The sequence below is a fragment of the Ambystoma mexicanum genome, chromosome 5p (assembly GCF_040938575.1).
Source record: "Ambystoma mexicanum isolate Mex_15411 chromosome 5p, UKY_AmexF1_1, whole genome shotgun sequence".
Taxonomy (NCBI): domain Eukaryota; kingdom Metazoa; phylum Chordata; class Amphibia; order Caudata; family Ambystomatidae; genus Ambystoma; species Ambystoma mexicanum.
The window spans coordinates 1,150,203,715-1,150,223,837 of record NC_090930.1 but is presented as its reverse complement, the minus strand read 5'-3'; the positions used below and the strand labels follow the sequence as shown (position 1 = coordinate 1,150,223,837).

The 20,123-nt window shown below is 41.6% G+C and overlaps 1 protein-coding gene across 3 annotated transcripts in view; it reads right to left on the bottom strand.

Moving 5' to 3' along the window:
- The window catches only part of LOC138481461 (glutamate decarboxylase 1-like), a 719,240-nt gene that overhangs the window by 15,816 nt on the left and 683,301 nt on the right, over window positions 1–20,123 (bottom strand). For all 3 annotated transcript variants that reach the window (XM_069613613.1, XM_069613614.1, XM_069613615.1), the window contains exon 14: window positions 2,811–2,900. In XM_069613613.1, coding sequence (XP_069469714.1) covers window positions 2,811–2,900 — 90 coding nt within the window. The remainder of the gene's footprint in view (window positions 1–2,810; window positions 2,901–20,123) is intronic.

The window sequence follows — 20,123 nt, the reverse complement described above, 5'->3', positions numbered from 1 at the left end:
ATTGCGAGTTCGTGGTCTAGGCTTCGATTGTTGGTTTTCAAATAGGCCACCTGCCAACTTGGACTCCAATTGAGCAACATGTGTGAGGTATGTTATCAGGCCCCCTAATTGGTCTACAATGACCCTACCTGGAAGCTTTCACACCCTACACTAGAAGGTAATATTATTTACTGTTGGATTAAAGTAGGTAATAGGCTTCACACTGAGCCTTATACAGTGGAGACTCCTTACAAGAACTTAATAACGGTGCAATTTTCCACGGTATTAGTATTAGCGCAACAATTGCCCTAGTGCATACACATTCTTTCACGTGGGAATTTGTACATGTGGGCAATGTCTGCCCTAGCGCCAATAGGCCACCAGATTAACACTAGGGAAAACATTGCCTTGGTGCAAAGATACATTTTAGGAACACTTATTAGCACTAGGGCAGCCTATGCCTCCACCTTCCCCTCCAACATCTGGTCTTCCAGTCATATTCTCTCCCGCCATTGTAAAGGATCAATGCCTTCCATGCCCTCCATGCCGTTATCAAATGTTAAATCGCTGTAAGCAAATTTTGTGCCAAAAATGTATTGCTTTCCCTGTGATTCATAAATAAATACAATATTCTGCAATGAATTCTGAATCTTGTTTATATAGGCAACTGCAAACATGTCTACGTATTTTCACCATAAACTCCTAAATACAAGCCTCCAAAATTGCAATCATGATTGAACATGAATGACAGTTTCCAAAAACATTTATGTAGCAATATTAGCTTTTTTAGAGAGGTGTCAAATTCTATAAAAATATTCGCAGTTGGATAATTGCTGCACCAATTATGACAAAACATCTTCTGTAGGTAGAGAAAACCTCCTCGATCCACATTCATCACCTGAATAACAGACTTAGCTCTTATTGCAAAACACAAGCAACCATACTCACATTAAATAAATAAGAGATGATTTTAATGAAATATTGTTCTTAGAATCTTTAAATTCAAGCTGTTAATAATGAAAGTATTTGCCTAGTCATCAGTTTCGTAGGATTTTGCGTATATAACCAATTTACTCAGACCGATTATAGTAAAGCGTATTATAATGAGTAAACATTCTGGTTTTGTCACTATTTATTTTATACATTCTAATTATCTTCATTTTAAGTCCCTTCTAGTACTCCCTACTTAGATAGTTATTCATTTTACAAACATGGTATTAGTTCAAACAATCCACAAGTTAGATTTAAGTTATTTCATATTCCTCAATTGCCATTGAAAATAATATGAAGCAGTCTGTTGCGGGGGGGTCAGAAAAGGTCCCCACGATCAAGAGGGGTTTATGTTGCACACGCCATATTTGTAACTGGGGGTCCGGTGAACTGAGTGTGATGTAGCAATTTCATATGTATCCAGTGTAGTTAATTATGGATGGGATGTGTTACTTCATTGTTACTTTTTGTTACAAGTTGATACATATTAGATTTGCACGCACTCAGAAAGATGAAAGGCTGAAACTGACAAATTAAATATGAATGTGATTCACACATGGGAGTGCAACGAAGTACATAGAAAATAAGAGATGGGAAAGGTTTTTAGTTTACACAAACCGAAGAAGGGCCTGTCCTGAAATCCCACAGTAAATGAGTAATAATGTTTATTAGACATGCCCACTGAGGAACATACAAAGGGAGTTTATATAAATCTTTATATAGTGGGCTTTTTATCAATTCATTCAGATTTTGCAGCTAGCAGTTTGCACAAGGAATTTGAAGTGACTGGGGTATTCTGGTTTTGCAGGCTTGGGGGTTGATGAAGAAATAATGAGTAATCCAGCAGAATGTCAGCCGTCGAACAGAACACAGGTTTATGGCTTAGTAATTCCGCAGGGAACAGATGTAATCTCTCTAAGTGCATTGAAGTCTTGCAGAGGGACCCAGCCATTTGCTTTGGCCTGCAATAAATATGGGATGAAGTGGGGCCCGGGCCATGGTGTCCAATACTCAATTGTTTTCTCAGGGTGGAACTAGAGGCCATGCGTGTGAAGTGGAAGTTGTATAAATTAGAATGTTTCAATGGAGCCAGTGAAGCTGGGGCAGATGAGATAGCCATCACTAGTTTAAAGAGAACCTGTTTACTCAGCCTTCTTCATTTGACCTGAAGTATCTATGCGAACCATGTGCAATTAGGTTTAAGGTTGAAGGGCTCAGGCCAGTTGTTACTTGTAATGAATGTGGTTCAGTGAGATTGGGTTTGTTTGGCTCAATAGAGTCATCTACCGCCTCCCCGGATGACTGTACAATATACTTGCTTTATGTATAAATGTGCACCTAAGGTGGTGTGCCCGCTTGGGTTAAGCCGATTAAGGGTCACGCTCCCACAAGGCTCTTCATTTAGCAATACATTGTGTACAATTGTTTACAATGAAAATCATATACAGGATTCGTCACATTGCAAGTTCTAGATGTTAGGTTCATTGTTTTAACCTCTGATCTTCAGAATATTTGTTAACAAGTGTTCATAACCAATTTGGTTACCAAAATTAATTGTATTATTATTCATAACTGGTAGAATGTGGCAGTTATTATATCCAATATTCTGCTAATTTGTATATGTTGTTGCTATAACTGTATTGTAATGTGCATCAGTTAATTACTGCCAAATAAAGAATAAAGCAAAACAGTATGATCTGTTCTTTGGTCCTGATTTTCCGATGTCATCTGAAGACTCACCTACAGATAATTATTCTTTATTATAAATTTCTTATATGTTCTGTTTTATCTCTTAAATATATATTAATACACATATAAAAACGGAAACGTTTGTCACTCACCTTATGCAGTTTTAAGTTTCGTTCCGGAACAAGCTGAATTTTTCTGAGGCTTGGTGGAATATACCAGAAGCAGACATTGGTGTGTTCAGGCTTGAAATAAAGATATTTTGACATTAAACATTATGCAATCAAAGTTCTTCTATATGAATCAATCTTAAATTGCACTGTTTGTAACCATGAGCATGTTCAAGGATAAGGATGATTCAACTACATAGTTTCCCGGGTCCACCCTTGCCACCACCCAAAAAAGCCCTGCAGGCGGACCATGCATCGCATACTTCTAGTGGTAGACCAGCCTGGCAGTGTTTCACTGCAGATTGCCTTGTCCTGCATTTGGACACTTCCGTATGCTTCCAACTGCCATCATCAATCATGGGGAGTTGAGGTAGAAGAAACAATTAAAAGATTTGTAAGAGCAGTGAAAGGAGCAATGTGAGATGCGCAGAGAAAGGCACTGAAATACGCCACTGTGGCTAGTGAAAGAAAGAGGACTAGAGAGAAGCAGAAGTAGAGAGATTAGCGAGCTAAAGAGTGTAATGTAATGTAATGTTAACTGTCATTTGTATAGCACCTTTCACCATTGGTATGGTTTCAATGCGTTGTAGGTTGAATGCCCTTGGGGGACCGAAGTCCATGAGTGGGAAATTTTTCAGAGAGTTATAAAATGCATGTGTGCATTTTAGCCAATACAATGGTAGGTAGGGGTGGCCAAGTTCCTGCTAGTCACTCACATCGAGCTGGCATGTGGATGGGTGCAGAGAGGTAGTCTGGAGAGAATGAGAGAAGACATTATTTGTGCAGCTAGACCAAATTTTATCATCGGGATATCTGCATTCTAATGGCAGAGGTGTTGTGCAATGTGTCTTAAAGTAGGGCATGCAGTGGAAAGGTGGTGGGGGTAGTCTGGAGAGTATGAAAGAGAAGGACATCAAAGGCTGGCCTCAATCAACCCCTGCAACCTCAACCATGTACGGCCTGCCGCTGTCTCCTGGCAACAGATGGGGGAGATCTATAGAATTATACATCTGCTCCTGACCTGTTTCAAGAGAATAGCTGTGTGGATCAAGGATCAGTTAATGGCAAATCCTGACTCAGGGTGGGGTGGAGTTTTTCAGAACTAAGCAGAAGTCCATGAGCAGTTAAGCAACTGCAAATTATTAATCTGCCAGACTCTACGGTCCTGGATTAGGAGAACGTCCAGATGCGTGAGAAGGAGAGAGGAGGTAGAGACAGAGAGAGGAGAGAGTGAGAGTAAAAGAGGAGAAAGATGAGAAAGAGAGAGAGAGAGATGAAATACAATGTGGCATAGACAAAAAGAAAGAGAGAACAGTCAGTGAGTGAGAAGAGATAAGCAAAGGGTCAAAGAGCAGTCAAGGTAGACAATGTAAAGAAAGAAAGATGACAGGGATAGTTGTGATGTGACAGAAACAGGACAAGGAAGATGGAATGCGTGTAAAGCCCGGGAGAAAGTCACCTGCGGTCTGGGGTAGTGCTATAGGGTCCAATAACGCATTTAGAAAAAAAAAAACTTTTTGTTCAATTTCTTTCAATAGCTTTTTAAAGATTTTTTACTATTCATATTTTACCCGATTTGAAACCTCCATTCTCTGTGACCATATTCCTAGGTCACAGACTCTATTTGAACCCTGTTGCTCTTTTGCATCCAAGATGAGGTGTTTTGAGATAAAAATGCACTACTTTCAACCTCTATATTTTATGCACACTTTATCCTACTTTTCCATAATCCTACAAAGAAAATAATGTGTTTCATAGCAAATGCATTTTTGTGCAAGCAGGCACACTGCATCTCCGTTAAGAGTTCCACTGCTCTCATCTGATCTGACTATCGCTCGCAGCTGAAAAGGAGCGAGCAACACATTGCACTGCAGGTATGCCCTTGAATTTCAACATTGCGAAATATGTTCTTTTAGAAAGATGAATACATTGCTTCTGCTACTCTTTACTCTCAAGAAAGGTTTTCTAATATCTATGTACAAGAAAGCCCATTTTGTAAGACTATACTAACAGAGCATTACAATTCATATAACTCAAGGGCAAGTAGTACATCATTTCTGTCTCCAGGTGCCCCTGTAATGTTCACAAGAGAAGGAAGAAAGATTGGTGTGTAACGGTTTTAGAACACGGCACACTCCAGCCAGGGACTTCTTCCTCTGACCAGGAATGTGGCGCACAATAAAAACGCCTTTTTATTTTAATTTGAATCCTGGGTTCTTTCTTGAGAAGTCACCCAACCCGTCTCACACCCACCTTAACAAATACCCCGTATCGCAATGGACTATGAACCAGGCCGGTGTGAAACAATGAAATAGAATTCAAAGAAAATCAAGCATATCAAAATAAGGGCAGCAGCCACCACTACTGTGGCTAGACAATGCCAAAATACTACAACAAAATTAATTCAAATTCCTAACATCATCTACATAAACCTTTAATAGAAAGCAGAAGCAAAATCACTCTTCAAAATGACAGATGGCACACATGTTATGCACTCCGCTGCTGCAACACTTCCCCCAAAAACCTATCTTTGTGGATGGAAAGTAGTGGTAAGGAGTCAGCATGAAAAGGGAAAAATCGATTTTTAAAATCAACCCACCACTCCAGGATGGGAGTCCAGAAACGAATTGAAAACCTTCACAAGGAGCAAAATGGCATACCCAGATTTTACTTGTTACTTGTATCTCAGTTTACAATTTTGGTATGATAGCTATGACAGAAATGTGTGTGGCTGTATATAAGAGACAAGGAAGCTTACAGATTGATGAGCAGGGCACCAGGGCAACATGTCAGAGGGAAGAAAATCGATTTTGTGGTGGAAAATAATGCAGAATAAAAAAACACACATGGCAGAATTACAACTCTTATTTCACACAAGCTTTAAAATGATAAGCAGCTAAGAAAAGGGGCTTCGCTGTTAAGATCGGAAATCGGTTTTAGGATGAGAAACAAAGGCACATAACAGATAGAATTATGAGGGAAAGGGAATATTCTTAATGGGATTATGTTTGGATTTTTAATGGGAAAAGTGCAAATCGGAATTTAGAGAAAAGCAAAATACACATGCAAATTCGGTTTTTGTTATACTAGACTATATTTTAATGGCTATACACCAGACAAAATAGTTATTTTCGAAAGGCAACAATAATACATGTGAATTTCCAATGGGGAAATTAATTGAGTTATTTCATATAATACTAGGGACTTACACAGATAACTGGAAGAATTATCATAAGGAATACGCTAGCAGACATAGACTAACACAGATTCTTTTAAGGAAAAGGTGAACAGATGATACTAGCAATCTGGGATTTGACTGGGATTTCAATAGGATTTGAAAGGGAGATGCAGGATTCAAAAGAGAGGGGTATGCAATATGGGACTTTCAATGGGATTTTCTGTAGGATGCAAAATTAAAAGAGTGGGATATGTACCTATATCATATGTCAGAGTTTCAGTAACCTAACATATTTTAATCCCTGCATAAACAAATTTAGCCACATTTACCCACTTTAGCTATCCTCGACATATTCCACACCTGACCACTCTCCAACCTGACAGCTCCTTTGAGCACTTGCGCCACCCGCACAGGATCAGAATATAGCAGTTCTCCTTTCCTTGATACCACACCCTTCCTCACCCGCACCACATCTCCAGCCTTTAAAACATTCACTCTCCTTGGGTATTTTTCATTGGTTTTTCTTACCCACATTTCCTTCCGTTCAACCATCCTTTTCCTTATCTCTTCCACAACATTATTGGTTTCTCTTGCCCTACCCAACCACGCCAGAGATAACATGGTATTAGGCTTCCTTCTTCTCATGAGATCAAAAGGACTGATTCAGTTTCAACATGCGGCGCCATCCGCAGGGCATATAAGAGTTCCTTTATAGCCACCTTTCTGTCACTGCCACATGCTCCAGCCAACCTTATAGCATCATAATGCTGCGATTAAGTCTCTTGACCATACCATTACTCTGAGGCTGATACAACACAGTTAATTTATGCCTGTCACCACACTTCTCGATGTATTCCTTGAACATGCCTTCAATAAACTGTGGACCATTATCAGTAAGCATTGTTCTTGGCAAACCCTCTCTTTCAAATATGGTCCGAAGAAATTCTGCCATACTCTGACTGGTCACATCTATTACAATCTTATGCTCCCTCCATCGTGAAAAAGTATCCATCAATACAACCACAAATCGCCCACGTCCATGACCCAAATCCACTGGTCCAAGTATATCCATGGCCAAATCTTGCCATATTCCGCCTGGAATCTCCACTTTATTCATTGGCTGCATTCTAGCATGAATATTTTTCCCCGACCTATTACACTCCTCACACCTTCCAACAACTCTTTCCACATCCCTATCGAAACCTGGCCACCAATAGTCCACCTTTATTATTTAATTGGTCTTAAAAATACCAATAAGACCTTGATGCCCTAACTCAATCAATCTACTTCTCAATCCATTGGGCACCGCCAGTCGATCCCAACGATACACCAATCCTTCCTTCAAACTCAATTCCAGCTTCACTTCCCACAACGCCCATTCTTCAACACTTAACAATCTTTTTTCTGGCCATCCATCCCTCACAAATCCAGTAATCTGTCTCCACATCTCATCACTCTCTAGTACTCTTATCCATTTCTCCTTGGATATGATTCCTTCACTGGTCACAAACACCATATCCATGGTATCACTCCTATACATATCTTTGGCTTTGTCCTCTCCTTTCCTCTTGATACATGATCCGCCTGAAAATTCTCTCTACCAGGTATCAGTTCAATTTTGAACTTGTGGCACTGTATTCTAGTCACCCAGCAAGCAACCCTCCTCGATACCTTGTCTAAACCCTTACTCTCAAAGATTGCCTTAAGTGGTTTGTGATCCATCCTTAGTATGAACTCCTTCCCCCACAAGAAATTTCTCAACTTCTCAATGCCCCAATGGCAGGCTAGAGCATCTTTTTCAAGAACAGAGTAATTTTGTTCCACACCCCTCAACATCCTAGAGGCATGTGTCAAAACAACTTCATTTCCATCAACATCCACCTGCGACAGAACAACCCCTATAACTGATTCACTGGCATCCACAGCCAGAATATTTTCCTTTCTAGTATCAAACATGGCTAATGCCTTTGACATATCAATTTTCTTCTTTATGTCACAAAACTCTTTCTCATCATCCCATTCAAAATCTATATCTTTCTTTTATAAACATCTTAGTTTCATTACTCCATCAACATAGTTCTCCACAAACCTATGGTAGAACTCTATTGTTCCCAGAAACGATCTCAATTCAGCTTTGTCTCTCGGAAACCGTATGCTTTTGATACCTTTCACCAACTCTCTTTTAGGTTTTAGCCCTTCTTCAGAGATTCCGTGGCCTAAATAGTCTACCACCTTGGTGGCAAACACACATTTCTCTCCAAGCAGTGTTATTCCACGTTCCTTAAACACATGCAGCACCTTCTCCACATTACTTTCAAGTTCATTCTCACTTTCACCACATATCAAAACATCTTGAAAACACCAAACTTTATCCATTCCTTTTAGTATCTTATCCATTACCTTCTGGAATACCGATGAGGCTGATATTAAACCAAAAGGCATGCGCCGAAACTGAAATATACCATCATACATTATAAAAGCAGTTAATCTTCTCGATTCCTGATCCAAATCAACCTGATGGTATGCACTTGCCATATCCAATTTGGTAAAAAACTTGGCATTTCCAATTCTACTTAACAATTCCCCCATATTGGGTAATGGATGGCGATCAGCGATCACACACTTGTTTAGTTCCCTCAAGTCTACACAAACCCTCAACTCACCAGTGGGCTTTTTTACCACCACCAAAGGCAAAACCCATTCCACAGCTTTTGCAGGTTTAATGATTCCAGCATTCTCCAATTTTTTGAGTTACTCATGGACAGTATTCTGCATAGACATGGGAACTGATCTTAGCTTGGCACACACAGGCACACTGTTGTCTTTCAGTACAATCATATGCGCCATCCCCTTTAGGCAACCCACTTTGCTGGTAAATACTTCGGGAAATTCCTTTAAATTGGGATACAACCTTATGCCTAAACCTCTTTGCTCCCTCCATCCCAGCAGCGTTTCCCCTTTCCTCGTAACATATATTTTTCCTTGAGTCTCTCTACCTTTGAACTTGAAATAGGCCACACAGCATTGATCACCTCTATCTTGCTACCATTGTACCCCCCAGGGTTTTTATCGGATGGCAACAGATCTTCAACTCTGCCACCCATAACATTCTCATATACAGCTTGAGACATCAATAACATCAATGTTATTTTAGAACAGGAGTCAGCCATCATTATTACTGATCGCCCATTCACATAAATCCACAACACAGGATGTTCACAATCATCCTCCTCCCTATATTTCACATTGTGGACCGTGACCACCTCTGTTTCTCCATCCTCACCATCATCAGAAGAATCTCTGCTTCTTTCTTCAACATACATTACTTTCCTGCCCTCGCCTATAGCGTAATTTTTACAGCAATTTTCAAAATGTCCCCACTTTTTACATTTTCCACATTTTTATTTATTTTTATTTATTTACATTTATAAAGAGCTCACACAGCCCGCAGGCATCGAGGCGCTGTTTGTTTTTCTTAGTTGCGTAATTGTGTTTTTTTTTGTTGTCTTAGTTACTTATTTATAACGCGCTTAAACACCCAGAGGTTTCTAAGCACGGACCCGGGGATCGAACCTGTGTTGCTTCGTGTCGTCTTGCTTCCAAGACGCACACTCTGCCGCTGAGCTATCCTCCCGGGATATTGTTTTTCTCCCTGGACATATTGGAGATGTTGACAAATGCCTAGGACCACATCGGAAACATAACCTGTCCTCCCTCTTTGGCGCGTTAACCAAAACTTCTCATTGCATCACCTTAGTACAACCTCTCTCATTCCCATACTCATTACTTTTCACACTTTTATCCTTAGGCATATGAAAGGGACAAAGTGTGGGAGTTCATGGCCTCGTCAGACTGTCAGGCATTTCTACAGAAAGGAACAAAGGACCCAAGGGGAACTAGCATTTTCAACAAGAGGTGGGATTTCCTTTAACACCCCTCCCCAGCCCAACTGCCTGGCTTCAAAGGGTGTCATGGAAACCCTTTGTTCAAATTGACCCAGGGGAAGACAATTTGGCTGTGGGGGTTGGAAAGACCACCCACACCTGTGAGTAATCCAGTCTAAAGAACTTTTCATATTAAGACATTTCTCCCAATGCTCTGAATAAGCTGTAATGTTATATTATGCCAGCATTTTATGTGAGTTATGGAAAAATCCAAAGAATCTAAGCATATTTTCCTAGCACCTGGGGAACTGGAATGTCAGACTGGTGAAACATGGTGAAAATATGTGAAATAGCAGTGTGAAATAGCAGTGGGCATATGTGTAGCCATTTGCAGAATTTTAAAATGTATGTGTTTCCTAAAAATGGCAACAACTGTGCCAAAAAGCGATGCTACCTCACACAGAGTTGGCGATCGGACTGTCTGATTCCCTGTGAAATATGGAATCTGCATATCTACCTTTTATGATGGTGACTAGTATAGATTGGAAGTTTTGCTGCATAACTTATTTTGGTAAAAAGTAACAGTGGTGAGACGAAGGAAGTCATAAATGCACACATAAAATGATTTAATTTCCCCTGAACCAATCAGCCTGGAGGTAGGAGGGAACACCAGTAACCTGGCCTATCCCAGTAGAGGGGTAAGTCCAGAGTACTTCCGCCCAGCTTGTAAAATTCTATGATGTCACTCTGCCTATATAAGGGGGAGACAGGGAAACACTAAAGACAAGCAACTGAAAACCAGAACCCAAAATCCCAGAAAGCAGAGATATATCCCACTATTAAAAGATTCAAAAACAGAAAAAACTAGATCCAGAGGCAGCTGATTCCATCCAGGCAGGACCATCCAGATCCAGGCAGAACCACCCCTCCAGATCCAGCCATACCCAATAATCCAGGAAGAAAAGTGGAAAGTCAGCTGACCCATCCCGCTGTCCACAGTGACCAGACCTTGTCCAGCTGATCCCCTCCAGGCAGGACCATCCAGATCTAGGCAGAACCACCCCTCCAGATCCAGCCATACCCAATAATCCAGGGAGAAAAGTGGAAAGTCAGCTGACCCATCCCGCTGTTCACAGTGACCAGACCTTGACCAGCTGATCAAGCTTCTTTGTGACTCATTGAGCTCTGTAATCATTCGATCCTCCATTAGGAGGTTTCACGATTGCTTCAATATTAGTGGTGCACGCCTTGAAGACGACCTGTGTGTCGAAACACGTGTCGGCTGTTCGTGATCTAATGAAAGCATACAAATATTACAGTTGTGCCTTATTGTAATGGTGTAAAGTGCATATTCACCCCATCCCCTATTTAATTAGAATGTGAAGGGGTCTGTGATGTCATTTATTCCAATAAAGAATGTTTGTGTTTGAGGGGAGGCAGTTGGCTTAGGAGAATGGATATGAAGGTTGGGGGTCTTTGCTATGGTACATGGAAACTACAATAAAGCCAGTTGTGTTTCCTAATTTGCCTTCACTGTGCATCTTTACATTGGCTGGTTCACTTGTGGAGGTAATTCTTTTCCCATGGAAGGCAGGGGACCTTTGAAGTAAGTGCCTGGGCCAAACCTGTTATGCTGGTTTCAAAGTCTTTTTTTCTTTTTTTCAACAGAAACCAAGTCTTTTTGGGAATAAATATAATGTACATTTTAGGTAGCCATGTCAGTGTGAACCCACACATACACAATACTGTTTATATGTGAGCAACACTGTCACTTTGTCATTTCATTTTTAAACAGCATTTTTCTGATTTTCAGAAGAGCAAATTCACACATGTATTTAATTCAGTTCATTTTGAGTTTACCAATGCGGTTTCTGCAGCACACAGTTTATTGTTAATTAAGCTTCTGGAGTGTTTTTTACAGATAAGGTCAGTTTCTGGACACAGAGAGATATACTGTGAAGCATTTTCTTTGAATGACATGAGAACATTAAACACTGTCTTATTTCTTTCATTTACTGCAGTTTGTGTGCGATTGTTTTATAGAAAAAGAAAACACAAGCCGTGTTTAAATGCAAAACCAAATTCTTTGCTTTACAAGTGATTTCCCAGTACATCAGCTGTTCTGTAAATGTATTGCCTCACTTCTTGGTACTCATCAGAAGTAAAGAATGCCTAGATGGGTTTCCATGAAGGGCACACTTTGCGATGTTTTAAAATGAAATCAAGAGCAAATTTCAAAGCTATCTTGGATGTCATGTGTGCAGCTTTAGTATTCAGAAAACAGAACAGCAAATGTGGTGCTGTTCTGCATGTAGGTCATTTTTAGATGATTTAATGGAGGTAAAGCACTGCAGAGCACTTCTTTTGGTGGCATTCTTGTGTTTAGTGCTCGCAACACATATGCGCCATGGAAAGAAAAGCGCAGCTGTTTTTCCCGCATTATTTCCATGCTGTTTTTGTTTGAAGGGGATTTCTGCAAGGGCCTTAAATGTAACCCACAGAATCCCCCCTATGCTCTCCCATGACTTTTTTGTTGAGGGAGAGTAGGGCAGAGTGGGGTTCATTCGACAGAATTCTCTGTCTTCAGTACGCGACACTCCAGGATTCCCTCACATCTTTGAGTTAGGGTGTATGGAGCGGCACCCTCTTTCCCCCTTTCCTTTCCAGGTCCCCGGGGAGGTCCACTCTAGGCTAGGAAGTAATGGAGTTAATCACCTAATAGAAGATAGATAAAAAACAGGTTTTAGGATTTTTAAATGACAGTATGCCCGGAAGATTTACAACAGCGGAACAATGATTACAGGTATAATTTTTCTTATCTCTTCCTCAAATTGTGGTAATAACATCAAACAAATTATTCAACAGGCAAGGAAACCATTTGACTTTCAAAACATCTTTTTTCATTTTGAATACTCCCTGTTATATAGATGTATACCTATGCACCTAAATACTTCCCTCTGCTTTTTCTTTTCCTTTCTTCTCATTCTTCTGATGGTTCCTCTGTTTGATTTTCCTTTGGCTCATCAATCAGCTGCAAAGTGTGTCTGGCGTGACAACTTTTTAACTGATTGATATGGACCCATTTCTCTTCTGACAGCTCTTCTTTGGGGAAATGGATCTTGCAGGTGACAAGTGAAATTTTGTCTACAATTTCAAAGAGACCGCGCAAGGAGGGGAGGAATTTACGCTCTTTAGTCTGGTTCCTCTGAAAATTGTACATGTAGACCCTGTCTTCTACTTGGTATTCTTTTTTAGTTGTTTTTAAGTCGTAATGGGTTTTCATCCACTCTGCTGATTTCCCCAGATTCCGCTGAGTGTATGCAAAAGTATGCTGAAGGTGTTTTCTTAGATTCTGAACATATTCCTGTGTTGTGGAGGTGTTAATCGGTGTCTGCTCTTGTGTTCTATAGAGCAGATGCTGGGGTAGCACCATTCTTTGTCCAGTCATTAGCCCAAATGGAGACATTTTTGTCGCAGAAGATAGTGTAGATCTGATATCCATCAGGACAAGTGGTAATCGGATGTCCCAACTAGGCCCAAAGTCTGCCACAAACTTCATAAGAATGCTCACAATAGTTTTATTGTACCTCTCAACTCCCCCACTAGAGTATAGGTGGTATGCAAAATGAAGTTTCCTTTTTACCTCAAGTAACTCCCACATCTTCGCTGGTGAAGTGACTTCCTCGGTCTGACTCAATCCTTTGGGGAAGGCCAAAACATGAGAAGATGTTGTTGATCATCTCAGGGCAGCTGCTGTTTCTGCCTTGCAATTTGGGGCTGGGAGACATCCCACCCATTTGGTAAACAAGCATGTTACTGTTAACATGTACTTGTTCCCCCTAGAGAAGCGGATCACGGGCCTGATGAAATCTATTTGTAAATCTGACCAAGGCAGTGTCATCCCCCTCTTCTGAGGGGAGCTCGGTGTGTGAGTGAACTTGGCTGAAATTGGGCACACACATGACACCCCTTCAAATATTGGTCGAGGCCCTGCCCCATGTGTGGCCAGTATGCTGCCTCCCACAAGATTTCTAAAGTAGTGTGAAACCCCTGATGACCAGCTGTGGCCGTGTCATGGGCGTGACTTAGCATCAGGCTTCGCAATGAGGTAGGGACCACCCACTGGTCACATCCAGAGATGGATCTCCTTACCAACAAACCACTTTGGATTCCGAACATTTTTGGAAACTTCATCAACACCCGGAGATCCTCTTTCCCAATGTAATCGGTTCCCGTCAGAGGAAAGTTCACAGGGTCCTCAATGTGTTGGTAAAATTTCCCAATAATCGCATCCCCTTTTTGTGCCGTGATTAAATCAGCATTTGGGGTCTCCTTACTCCACTGGGCAGTTGAGAGTTCATTGTTAGCAAGTGTCTGGGACCTGGTGACAGCAGTGACCTGGATTTCCCCCAACAGAGACTCGATTTCAAGGAGATCCCCCTTGATGGCTCCGGTTTTGGCAAATTGATCAGCCAGGTCAATCCCAGTTTTGTCTGGTCCCTCTATTCTGGAATGACCCTTAATCTTTTTCCAATAGATGGTCATCAATATTTTGTATGAGCTTGCCATGCTTGAGTGGTTTATTGTTTGCACACAGCATGCCTCTGGTTTTCCAATTGATCAGGTGTTCCACAAACCCATTCCGGACATAATCTGAATCAGTGATTATGAGCAGTTCGTGGAGTCGGTGTTGCACTGCAGTGAGGATGGCCTGGTGAACTGCCATCAACTGCGCCATATGACTACTGTGGGGACCAATCTTGTTCCCAGCGGTGGGTTCCGGGGCATCATCCACCCAGGCATTCCCAACGCCGCCACCAGTTCCTTTTCCCCGTTGTTGTTAACATGGTAGGAGCGCCCATCCGCATGAACTGTGGGCATCCCCTTGCATGCGTCTTCCTCATAGACCTTGTGTTGGGAATTCAGGTACACCTCCATGTCGTATTGGATTTTGAGACTTTCGTCCTCGAGACAGTTTGCTTGGGCACAATCATGCAAGTCAGCCAAATCATGCGCAAGGAGATTCTTCTTGTTTTGGCCATATCTGACTGCCACAGGAAAGCCTTGCATGGACAGAATCCAGTCTTGCTTGCATAGGAGATGACTTTATTGACCTTGTCATGCTTTTGTTATAATACTACTGTTAAGCATGTATTTGAGAACCTCGTCTCCAAAAAGAACTCCTTGTTTTTGATGGGGTAAGCTAGACAAGACACTTGTGAGAGGCTTCTTCACTGCCTCGGCTTGTTCTGGACCCCACTCCCACTTGACCCCCCCTTTAACAAATGGACCAGGGGTTTTGTGACTGCTGCATTATCGTCAATGTACTTCCTATTGTAATTAGTCAGTCCAAGAAGGCTCCTTCCCTCAGGGGTGATTTCATGTCCCAAGATGTTTACACGGGTCCTACACCACAGTGTCTTCTAGAAGGACAGTTTTGCTTCAGCAACTTTCAACTGGGTAAGAGCATAGTGGATTTCCGCTATGTGTTCCTCCACAGTTGAGCTTTTAATCAGGAAATCATCCACATAGGCTATGTTACCCCTTTTGCCGAAGTCGAGCATGGCCTTATGTAGAAAGATGGTGAATTCATTGTCGGACTTTATGTATCCGAAGGGAGTTTGGGTCCATGTGTATTGCTGCACCCCGAAGGTAAAGGCCAGCTTGTACTGGTTCTCCCTAATGACGGGTACTGTCCAGCATTCATTGGTCAGGTCAATGGCGGTGTACACCTTTGACCCCTGGATCTGGGCCAGTCCCTGGTTAACGTAGGGCCATCGGGACATATGGACCTGTTAGTTCAGCTTCCTAAGGTCTGCGCAAAGTCTCCATTGGCCATTTGGTTTTAAAATTCCCAGTACTGGATTATTAAAGGTACTGTGGACTGGACAAATTATCCCACGAGACTCTGGGTTTTTTATGATTTCTGTAAGGAACTGCATAGACGCGAGCGGCAAGCGATATTGCCTCAGAAATACAGGAGTCATTCCAGGGTCCGTGGGAATTGACATAGAATGTATCTCGGTGTGACCGCAGTCATACGAGTCCACAGCAAAGATATCTTGAAAATCTAAAAACACCTGTATCAACTTTTGCTTTTGTTCCTTGGTCTCACAGGCATCAGCGAGGTTGACCCACTCTTCAACCATCTGTCTGAAGACTGGGAAGACCTCTTGTTTTGCGATCTCAGCGGTCTACTCTACACCAGGAAATTCCCCCCTTGCAGGGTGAAGATCCTTTCTGGCGGTATGTCATTGTCACAGTCATAGCCGTCATTGGGGATTGGTCCTACGATTTCATTTCCTAAATCCATGGAAAAATGCTGTTCATCAACCGCCATTCCAATAAAGGTGTCTGCGCCCAGAGTGATACTCCTAGGGTCGCTGTTATCAACCAATATTGGAATGGTGTTGTGTTCTAAGTCAACTAATGGTGTCAGTTCAACCCCAACTCTTGCTGTTGCAGATGGGAATTGAGGTGTACATAAGCGTCCGGGTTTTGGAGTTTGTGTCCTCTCTTAATTTTTAGGTAAAGTGGGAATTGTCAGGTCCGTCCTGGGATGGTGACCTCCTCTCTAATTTCAATTTCAACTGCATACTGTAGCAATTGAGCTGACCGGAATGCCTTTTCAGAATCATCAAAGCCCATAGGGTTGCCCCCTTGTTGGGATCAGGCTTTGTAATTGATGAGGTCCAAATTAATTGCAAACCGATTCAGAATGTCACTACATAAGTAGAATGCGGAGGGGACATCTCGCACAACCCAACAATTATGCTCTATGCTTTTATCACCTATTTTTAGCATACACCTGCTAGGCAGGAGATGTTTGGAATTCAGAGTTTCCAGGCCCATTTCCCACATATCAACCAATTTAAATGTGGAAATGGTCCGATCTTTTGGGTGTTTCCTGAACAACGGTTCACTGATTAAGCTTTTTCCATTATTCAGACACACTCTGACGAGCGAGCGGGAACAGGCTCCCTCACCTCATTTAACTGAATAGGGAGGAACAGGTGTTCATCCATTTTCTGAATATCAGCCAAGCTTTGAGCTGGTTTTTCATCACTTTCTACTACAGGACTTGGATTTTCAAATTGTGGATCAGTATAAAATGTCAAGGTATTTCCTCCCAGTGTGGAATGCCACTTGAAACTGGAAGGAATGTTGATTTTCAGTAAGTGAGAGGAGTTCCCATCACAAGTTTGTTCTCCTACAGCAATTACAGTAATGTCAGGTATTTGATTGTTTTGAAAATGGAACTCAATTTGGTCAGATCGTTGTTCAACCATGTGGCATTGTTTGAGACCCTTTATTTCTCCTTCAGTCGTAGGCCACTGCAGCAGGCAAGGTATGATATGATATGGTATTTATAACACGCCTATACACAAGAGTTTCAAGGTGTGGTGAAGGGCAGCTGTTGCAGAAGTGCCAAGTATTTTCTCATTCACTCTTGTCTGGTTCTCTGGCTTTGGAGCTGAAGCAGCTCTCTCACAGTCCGAGGTGGGCTGTGGCTCAGCAGCGGTCACCGAGAGGAGTCCCCACAACAGCAGTCAAGTCTGGTTACAGAATAGATCAGGACTCATGGCAAAAACAGCAAGTAAGAGGCCAAGTTCAAAGCACGGCTGGATGCAGGAACTGGCTCTTTGAGAGAGCCTCTGCAAAGCACTGGACGACACAGCAACAGGTTCTTATGGAAGGGGCACAATAGGTGTCGCAAACCAGTGCTTGGCTCAGCTTCAAAAGGGTTTTGGAATATACTAATAGTTGGTTTAAAGGGATTTAAAGAAGTGTGCACCAAGTCCCAAACCAGTGCGAGGGTGCAATAACTGAACATTTTTGACACAATGGGGGTCATTCTGACCCTGGTGGTAGGGGGTTAGCGGCACCGGTAAGGATGCCGGTGCCATTAACCCCCTGCCGCCCTATTATGAGGTCCCTAGCGGTTTTACCAGCCGCCCTAAGCGGGAGCCGCAAAGGGACCAGGGAGCAAATAATGGGCCAGTTATTTGCTCCCTCCCCATTCCCATTGAGCCCTATGTGGGCTCAAATAGGAATGGGGATTGGTTTTTTGAATGGGGACTTACTGGGTCCTCCTAGGTTGGAATGAATCAGTAAGTCCCCATTCAAGGAACCCGGACCGATTTTGGAGGCAGCCATGGTGCTAATAGCACCATGGCTGCCTCCAAACTCGGAATGACCCCCAATGTATATGACTAGAAAGCTGGGGCAAACACAGTGAAACTGGAATTAAAATTATATGAATCTGAAAATTGGTAGCCCAGTTACACAATGTTTTTATGATAAAATAAAGTGAATTAATGTAAACATCTACACATGCCAGGTGCCCCTCCCGGGCAGTATAAGGTCAGAGTTGGAGGAAACCTTAAATTTTTCCGGGTGCCAGAAAGTATGTAAAACAATTCAGTGTTAAGTATAGGAGAACAACAGGTGGCAGGAAGAATGATTTTTAACATAAATATTCTGTTTGAATTGAAATGCAAGCACACCTAGGACAGCAAAAGGTCAGAGAAGGGGGTCAAAGTGACTTTGTGGCTCCTAGGGGTTTCAGTGTTCTGAGTTGAGGAAATTAAATTCTAGTGAGTCATTGTACATTGAAACACATTAAAACCCACTGTCCATATAGTGAAATTAGACATGTGTTAAGATTTAACAAGCTTGCTTTAAAAGCATGATAAAGCAAGCATGATAATTGTTAAACTGACTAAACTGGCATTGTGATGGAATCAGTCTGGCCATTTCTTACTGTGGAATGACATTTATCATAGATGCCCAGTAAATAATGTCATGCCACAGTAAGGCATGTCTATACTTACTAAACCAAAATCCCAGTCTAGGCACATCCTAACACTTATCATGCTTGCTTTTAAAGCATGATAGAGCAAGTATAGTTAGTGTTATTACGTGGTTTCACTGGAATTTTGATGCAATAGGTCTAGCCATTTCTTACTATGGCATGACATTTTTTATTTGCCAACTAGCATACAGTATCCTAGATGCCCAGGAAAAAAAGTCATTCCACAGTAAGAAATGGCTAGATTTACTACATCAAAATTCCAGTATAGCCACAAAATAATCCTTATCGTGCTTGCTTTATAAGCATGATAAAGCAAGCATGATGAGTGTTATGAAGTGGCTGGACTGGCATTTTGATGCAATCAGTCCAAACATTTCTTATTGTGGCATGACTTTTTTGCTGTGCATCTATGATTGCAAGGATGATAAGCATTATGGCTAGACTGGCATTGTGTGCAGTCTAGCAATAATATCTTACTGAGGCACAGCATTTTTTTTACTGAGCTTCTATGATGAAGGCAACATGAGAAGTGTTATTATGTTTCTGGACTGGTCTGAATTGTAGTAGCCAATTTGACCATGTGTATTTATTGTGGCATGTCATTTTGTATGGCAAAGCCAACAGGAGTATGTTCTTATGTATGGGTACTGGCTTAGATTCAACTTCTTTTCTTATGGCATCATTACTGGCATTATGAGCAAATGTGAGCAAATATGAGTTTTTCTTATGTGGGAATACTGGCATATTTAGGTGCAGCCAGTATGGAAATATATGGGCATAGCCAGTCTGCACATTTTCTTTTATATTGGCATATATTATATATCTTATACTGACATATATTATATATCTTGGTGGCTTGCATCTATTGGATTTTTTCATGAATTACCCTACAAAATCAACTGCGAACTGTCTGGCTTTTTACCACATTTTTCACACAAACTGTGCTGTACAATGCACCATTTTAACCTATTATTAAAAATGAATTCTTGGTGGGAGAACCCCCGGGGCCCGCTTGATTGGTTCAGGCTTCCTCGCTACAGTCTTGCAAATTTGTGGCAAATATTTACGCCGCACCAATTAAAAAAATCACCTGCCTCCAATGGTTTCCAAACTTCTGTAGAAGGACAACGATAAGAGGATGTGCCTAGAAAAGTATGGTGGTGCCAAGATAGCACAGCCCTGGCAAAAACTAGATACACAATTAGACAATAAGTAGATGGCATAAATCGTTTCGACATCTTGAGAATGCAATATACGCTGGAAAAAGCTACTCTTTTTATTCAGGCAAATATGGACTTTCAACCAGAAATGTCCATGCCATTGTATCAAAAGAGTTTGAAAACATAATACACAGGTGTGCATACTAGCCCACCTATGCATCAGAGCAGCCCTCATTTTCTTTTAACATAGAAATAATATAA